General features: G+C 43.2%; 1 protein-coding gene across 3 annotated transcripts; it reads left to right on the top strand.

The window, feature by feature from the left end:
* The first annotated feature begins 473 nt into the window (after nt 1-473).
* On the top strand, nt 474-8047 carry oxnad1 (oxidoreductase NAD-binding domain containing 1). Of its 3 annotated transcripts, none has more exons than XM_041054203.1 (8): nt 474-596; nt 1206-1318; nt 1712-1778; nt 1904-2007; nt 3995-4136; nt 5674-5919; nt 6084-6192; nt 6442-8047. In XM_041054203.1, exons 2-8 carry the CDS (start codon nt 1212-1214, stop codon nt 6597-6599), a joined length of 933 nt encoding a protein of 310 aa, XP_040910137.1. In that variant the 5' UTR covers nt 474-596; nt 1206-1211; the 3' UTR covers nt 6600-8047. The 3 variants fall into 3 exon arrangements, with proteins under 3 accessions (XP_040910137.1, XP_040910136.1, XP_040910135.1); XM_041054202.1 differs by lacking the exon at nt 474-596 and adding an exon at nt 1056-1108 and having other exon boundaries at nt 1715-1778; XM_041054201.1 differs by lacking the exon at nt 474-596 and adding an exon at nt 1059-1108.
* Nucleotides 8048-8072: the final 25 nt, after the last annotated feature.

Below are 8072 nucleotides of genomic sequence, written 5' to 3'. Positions count from 1 at the left end.
CTCTTGGTCTATTTGCTCCCTTACATCTTCTGTCTGACTAAACAGTTGTTCTACATGGTAGGACCCAGAAAGACTAAGCTAACATTAAAGGTCTAGTGCAGACAGACACAGACGGACTCACTTGTATCACATCACCTTCTGTCTTCAGATAAAAGTTTGAACTCACCACAAAGATTATAGATTGGATTACGGTATATATGTCTCTGAAAGATCTTTATCTAATAGCAAAACTCACAAGCAAGCTACTGTACATTCATAAAACAAAATTACGTGCCACTTCCTGAAGAAAGACATAATACAGCAAAATTGCGTTATTGAAGGGGCAGCTTGAAGTATTTCACTAAAGTGCATCAATAGCACTTTAGTATCACAACCTAAAAGCCTTTCAAGAGCGAAAACTTTACGCCAATCAACAAGAAGAGGGCGCTACTGCAACAAACTGAACTCTGTAGAAGAAGACGGCAGCTGCAGAACACGCTCAGAGAAGAAGAAACATGGTTAGTGTCATGTAATCATAACATGACCAAGGTTATGCTAAAGATATTGGAGAAAATTATGATCCACATTTAACAAAAACAGAGTTTCATCTTATCTTGGTAAGAAAAGTAATTCAACAGCTCGTTGTTTACAGTAGTGAAATGTGTCTGTTACATAGGAAACACCGGTATTGACTTGTAATAACAGCTTTAGCTAGTGGGCTAACCATCACCCGCATGACGGAGGAGCTGACGCCGAACTCTGTTTAAAATAATTACAATTATACACCAAACCAGTTTTTAATCAGTGTGTGAAGATTTAGGATCGGTCTGCCCCGTGTTACCTTCATTCTCGCCTGTCAAATGACACCACGGTTGGTGGCATCGAGCATTATCACTTATGCTGTGGTCTTGAGGCACGTTTTCAGGTGTAGTCAGGTGGTATTTAGTTGACATGAATGTAAGGGTATACTAGATTATTCCGTGAGCGGAGTTTGGTGTGCGGTGCCCTCCCACCCAGAGGGGTCACGTTTTAAATAAAGCACATTGTTCAGGGGCTCAGCTGTTGAATCTAGGACACAGGTTTAATCAACGGGAAGGGAGCTTGAAAGAAAGACATGAATATATTCACGGTCAGTATTTTCATATGTGATGCTAAGCGTAAAGGCCAGGTGTCGGCTTTGACATCTAACGCCAGATGTTCCCTGCTCTTCTCTGATGCCAACTCAGGTCGCGATGAGTGTCCCGTGTTTCCTGTCCTCCGCTGCCCGAAGCTTCAGCCTGCCGTGTCCCGCCGCCGGTCTGCTCTGCTGCCGGTTCCTGGGCCCCAGTTCCGTCACAAGGTGAGTTTCATCTGCATTGTACCGGTCGTGTTTGTAGTGATCTACCACCCCGGCTGCTCGCTCCTAAGACGAGAGTAAAGACTGACAAGAGAAGATTTTAAAATTTCAGCCACTTTCTTTAAGCACCGCCACAAAAGCAGCAGCAGTGTCAGAGGCCAAAGGCCCATAATTTAAAATGAGAAAACCAAAACTATCCACAAGGCTGAATAAGACAAGGGGTTAGTGAGAAAATATATTGTTTGGTAATTTGGGTGAACTGGCCCTTTAAGTTGGTTCAAGCTTCCTGACGGTGAGAGCAAAGTCCACTTGCTTCCTTCAAAACTTTGAGCCATATTGAGCCAGAATAGTGTTTCTCTTAACTAACTCTCTAAGAGGATATGTCCTTTTTATTAGAAGAAATATGTCCTCCAAAAGGCAACTGGACCATCTAGAGAGGACAGCGAACAACTCCAGACAAAATGTAAGTTGATGTTTGTAATAAATATGTTGAATTTGACTGTATCTGGTAGCTGTGCCACTTTGTAACTCCATAAAATGCTGACACCTCATCCTTAGTCAATGAACATATTCCTAAACTCCAAACAGGCCCTGTATCCAGCTCAAGTTTGTGGAATCCTGACTGAGTCAGAGACAGTAAAACGTTTGAGGATAGCCGTCCATGCAGACTTCAGCTTCAAAGCAGGACAGTGGTGAGTAGACGCTCACATAAAGTTTTCACAACATATGAAACAGTTTCTGGCAGGTTAAGGTTAAGGACATTGTGTGGTGACAGCTGAGGAATTGCTCTAGTGAGACCAAGAGATGTGTTTTATTAAACTAATTTGTGTCTTCTTTTCTTGGGATGAGTGAATAGAAGAACATAATATACATTTAGGCTATTGAGACCACAAGGCTAGCAGTCAGGGTAATGCCTTATAAAAAATCTATGAACACTCCTGAGCCTGAATAACAGAAGGGTTTCCTGTTCCTTTCATTCTGCCAACAGAACTCTGCCAAACTTGTCTCTCACCACTTTGGCTTAAAGTTAAAGTTACCGTAGTAATACTTTAAATGATCTCTCTTTGTGAAACATCCCTCTGAGTCCTTTCATAGTGTCTGTAGTGCTCATAGTAACCACAAGGTGGTAGTGTTGTGTTTGATTTGTTCTGCCATTGGCCTGGAGGTTTTCTCTTCTTACACAAAACTTTTACAGGAAATAGTTTACATTTGTACGTCACAGCCAGCGCATAGATCAGTGTAAGATCCTTGTTGATAAGATGAAGACGGTTGTTGTCAAGGAAGGATTCGCATCAACTAAAGGAAGATTCAAAGCTTCCTGTTAAATGAGGCCGCAAACCAAATAGTTGTTATGGACTTCATTAGATCAGGTTACTTCATAGATTCGTGTTGGGAACTGCTGTATGCACCCAGGTTGCATGCACATTTGTAGCTTTGACTTGAAAGGCGCTTGAACCGCTGTGACTTGTTTTTGACTGATGCCTGACACTGGGTAATGTTTTATCTTAATTAGTCAGTTTTGTTTATTTTCCTTTCACAAAATCCTTTTGTATCTGTGGCAGTTGTCAGATAAGTATACTAACAACAATTAAAGACAAGACTTTGAATAACTTAATGCTCCCTAGTTAATGAAAGTGACATAATTACAAGCATTTTTTGTGTAACAGAGCTAAGTTGGACGGTATGGTACAGAGGGTATGCTTTCAAAAAAACTTTTTGTGAATCTCTTATAATCATAATAACAAGTTAAGTACTTAGTCGATGAAGGCAGAGCCTTTTTTTTCCAAATCGGTGTCTTCTCAGTCTGCGTTGCCAGTGTTAATTAGTGGACCGAGCACATGCAGAATATGTGCAGGAGCCCATACTGTAGGTGGGCGGTGGCGAGATATAAAACCAGCAGCCTGTTGCCCTGTGGCGACTGATAATGAATGTAAATAGATGGAAATCTTTGAGTTTCAGTGTTTCTGAGGAAAAAGAACCGTTTAGTCGTTGGTCTCCAGGTGGGAGAGGAGGAGAAGAAGGAGGAGGTGGGTGGAACATATGTGTGCATCTTCATAGCAGATCCATATTTATGATGCCTTTGAGGGTTGCGGACTCAGTGTCTCTCTCTAGTGTAACAGTGGGTCATTGTGTTGGTGGAACATTAGCCCAACTGTTTAGCATTGCTGTTTTCCCTTCTGTGGGTTTTTTTTTTAAACTCTGCTCTGCTTGTTGATGGACAGATGCGACCACATTGGGTGTAAGACTGGGACGTTACACTTTCCAGAAACTTACTAGCAGGCAACTTTCCATCTGGTTTGGTTTTGTTCTCCTTGCTTTCTGGAACTGCTGCCCCCCCTTCACTGAGGTCAGAGGTCACCGCTCTACCTTCAGTCACACTTTGACCCTTAGCACGTTTATTTTTTTCCCACTTGAATTAACCATTGTTTTCGAAATCTGAAAAGGCAGCCATATTTCCAGCCCAAATAACATGGTGGTTATGGTTTAAATAAGAGGGTTGTAGTTATGTGTGTGCCTTTCAATACAGTACAATTCAATACAGTAATGTTTGAAAACAGCACATCCACAGCCAGACTTAGTGTTTTCATGATACAGTGAAAGAACAGTAGGAAACTTTACGAGCTTCAGCCCAGATTGATCGTCATCTGACTGTCACGTTTTGTGGTTGTATGTGTGCAGGGTGGATTTCTTCATCCCCGGTGTGGAGAAGGTGGGAGGTTTCTCCATGTGCTCCAGCCCAGGTTTACTGCAGCGGGAGGGGGTCATTGAACTGGCCGTAAAATATTCCAAACACCCCCCAGCACACTGGGTCCACACTATGGTGAGTGGGTTAGTCATTCTCTGTGCGATATGTGGCCATCATTTACTGTCAGTTACTGTCATGTTACTGTCATGTTACTGTCATGTTACTGTCAGTGGTCAGGAAAATTATTGAGCGTTGCCTGGAAATATCGCTGCCTAGGAATACGAATATTATCAAAAAGTAAATTTTGGTCGTCCACAAGGCTGTTTAATGGTTTGGAAAAGTGCAGTCGCTGCACGGGAGAGGTGGTGAAACAGAGGTATGACTGCAAGAAAAGAGATGCAGAAAGCAAAGGAGTGGAGCAAAAGCATCAGGGTGGTGAGAAGGGGAGGTGTTAGATACTTACAGATATGAACGCTGCCACATGATCACACCACTGGTTATTCTGTGAATTCTGTGAAGTGTCAGAGGAAAAATGGCAAGTCAGATGACATTTTCAAAATTTGTTTCATCTCATTTCTTTGTGTTCGACCCAGCTGAAGCACTAACTGTACTAAAAGGCTAAATTAAAAAGTTGTGATTCGCTCTAATTGAACATTTCAGTTCATTCAACCATTGAAACGATTCCTAATTTGCTTTTAGGTTGTTTTGTCTGTTTTCTCTTTTTTCACCCATATGACCCCTGATGTGTTTCGATCGTGTAATTGCTGTCAGGGGTTAGAATTTCAAACTGTTTCGTGTGGTAGGTCTGATGTTAAATTTGTAATCGAAGCTGGTGTTTGTCCGTGCAGCTGTGTAGAGCGGAGCAGTCTGAAAAATACAGTTGTGCTCAGAAGGGCAACACAGGATATATTAAAGTAAAAAAATATTCTGCATGCAAAACATGTATTAGCTGTGAAACGGCTGTTGTATCTACCAAGAATGTGTAATTCAAGTTTTTTTTTTTTCCCCTAATCCACTGTGTGCGAGTTGTCGTATGAATATGAACAATGTCTCCTTCCAGCTCGCGTTTTCCCTCTCTGTACTCCGCATGTTTGTTTGCAGCTTCATTGTTTGATGACGGGCCCTAATAAACAGCTTTGAGCTGCTACGCCGTGTGTAAATAAGTAACACAAAGCGGTGCGATGTGTTTGAGTGTTCTGAGACTTACAGCTCTCAGCCCTGGGATCGTTTGATGATCCTTTTGTTTGATATTGCACTCAGACTCCTCTCGGTGAGGCGGGAGATGAGTTGGGCCCGTGATAGCTGATAAAGAGCGTGAGCGTTGCTGCGTGCGTGTGTGCTCACAAGTGTACCAAAGCAGATGAGGGCATGTTTACTGCTCCTGTTGACTTCAAAAGGCCTTCACTATGCAGGTTGTGAAGTGGCTTTCACCTTGCCAGGTTTGTTGTGTTTATGCGCGCTGATGTAAAAGTGTCTTTATACTGTTTCCTGAGGCTTCTCCTAAATGTAATTTAAATAATACTGTACTTGACATGGAATTTATTTTTCATGTCTCAGAAAAAGTGAATTTCGGCTGCTGAGCACTCAGAAATATTTCCCAGTGTCCATCCTAACGCCATCCGTCGCCATCACTTCTTTCTATGTCCGATTCCTCTTCTTTCCTTCCTCTCAGTGTACAGTGGGCTCCCAGGTGGCCATGCGTGTCGGCGGGGACTTCTTCTTCGACCCATCGCCTTCCGACCCCTCCATGGATCTGCTGCTGGTGGCTGGCGGTGTGGGGATCAACCCTCTGTACTCCATTCTGTTGCACGCCACAGATCTCTTGCATCGCAACCAGACCTCGGGCGGTCGGGACTACAACATAGGCTCCACTCACTTGTGCTACAGCGCCAAGAACACCCAGGAGCTGCTCTTCAAGGTGTGTTCTTGCATAATGTTTTGGGAGGACTTAAACTCTGAAGAACTGAGTTAGGTCTTCAACAGTGTTTACATGTACAGTATGTCTGTAATATAAGGGAGGGTGTGTTTCAGCGTGTAAGGATATGACAAACACACATTACTTCCGACCTTCTGTGTTCCCAGAACTCCATCGTCGAGGCTTGTCGGGAGTTCCCTGACAAGTTCTCCTGTGACTTCCACGTCACGCAACAAAGCACAGATGTCGACCCACACCTCCAGCCATTTATCAACCGTAAGTAATGCCCATACACACACGCACAAGCACACGCACACACACACACTCCTACACACATTCACTTTTCTTTGTTTAGCCGGGATGATTGAGTGACTGTCACACTGTAGCACAGTCTGTCTTTGTTGATTTATCTGTGTCATCATGTAGAACAGGCGCTATGAAAGCTCCACGTGGGAGATTCAGAGGGAATAGGTGCCGCAGCACCGAGTCTTGATTAATTGATTGACTTCCCTTGTGTCTCCCCAGGTGGGAGAATCACAGAGGAGGAGTTGCGGGCTCATGTGGACCCACAGAGGACTTTGTGTTACCTGTGTGGGCCCCCGCCCATGATCGAAGCAATTTCAAAAACCCTCACGGACCTCGGCCTCCCCAAAGACAGGATCCTCTTTGAGAAGTGGTGGTAGAACCTCAGACAGTTCGCCGAAATCTTCAGGGTTGTCCTCCTGACTCTTGATTCCTTTTTTAGTGTTCATGGGGACGATGCGTGGGCTGTAGCTGTAGCTGTGGCGAGAGAGGAAATCAGCTGAAATATTCCAGTGATGCGGACATTAATGTGAGCGCTCGAGCAGTTGAGGAAATTCATCCTCTGATCCCTGCCGCTGCAACCTGTGCTTGATCTGTTATGGACCACTGGGACCGCCCACTCTTCAGCTAGCAGCTGACTCATAAAGACAACAGAGAGTAGTTTTATTTCAAATAATCTTAACAGGAAGACTGCGTTGGTGAATAACGCACACTTTGACGCACATGATGCATACCGTCATATTCTGTCTCATTTCCAGCTTATACTCGCTTTACTGAGGTTCTGCTTTAACAAATTAGTAGGTGATGTTTAGAGTTTTTCCCTGAATTTTCACCTAAGTAACCTATGCAAGCATGTGCTAAAGGAACAGTTTGAAATGCGCTTTTTGCTGTCTTGTTGAGAAGAGATGAGAAGATTGACATCACACAAATATAAGTTTATCATAAAGACTTTAAACAGGGGGAAACAGCTTGTGTGGCTCTTTGCAAAGATATCCACTAAAGCTTTCCTGGAAGTCACTGCACCTGGACAAAGAGTAGTCCGGCACATAAACACCCCCCGAACGTGTGGATGCCATAAATTATATATAATGTGTTAGCCAAACTAGCAATTTGTCCCTGTTTCCAGTCTATATGCTAAGCTAACCCACTGTTAGCTGCGCCTCATGATATTTCTCTTGCCATGTAATTCTCAGTAAGACAGCAAATAATGTCAAACTGTTGCTTTAAAGTTTCTGTAACATAGAGGATCAGTGCAAACAATATCAAACTGTACTGTTATTTTACACTGTGCATAAGTGTTTGAGTGACTTATTTTCTTCTATCGAAAAACTTTTAATACTAACTTGATAAAGTGCGTTCTCAGAAGCATAAGACCATGTGTGTAAATACCTCAGAGCTATTTATTTGCAGAACAGAAGATTTTAGAGTTGTTTGACTGAGTTACAATGCAGTGATTGTTTCTACATTTTACTCACATGCACACTTCACACCACCCAGTGTATTTTTAGAGTCAGAAACTTCTCCCACATATTGACCAGTACTCACACTATTACACTCATACTGTCTCATACACATCCACATACCCATGAACGGTTTCTCATCCCAGGGTGCCGTGAGTATCCCATTGTGTGCTGTAATGGAACCTCCAGGTGGTCTCTGATTGGCTTGGATCACTGAACATCCCTCGGAGATGGCTGCGAGCTCCTTGTCGTCGTCTCTCAGTGGGGGTTGCGCCGTTGAGACTCATTTTCGAGTTGTTTCTGCATTTCTTCCTCATATGAGGACAATGTTTATGCTGGCAACGTGAGATTTAAAGGAAATAAAGGAAATTGAGTCAATCTGTTTTTTAACAC

This window comes from Toxotes jaculatrix, chromosome 13 (genome assembly GCF_017976425.1).
Source record: "Toxotes jaculatrix isolate fToxJac2 chromosome 13, fToxJac2.pri, whole genome shotgun sequence".
NCBI classification, from domain to species: domain Eukaryota; kingdom Metazoa; phylum Chordata; class Actinopteri; family Toxotidae; genus Toxotes; species Toxotes jaculatrix.
This window is presented reverse-complemented; position numbering and strand designations above follow the sequence as displayed.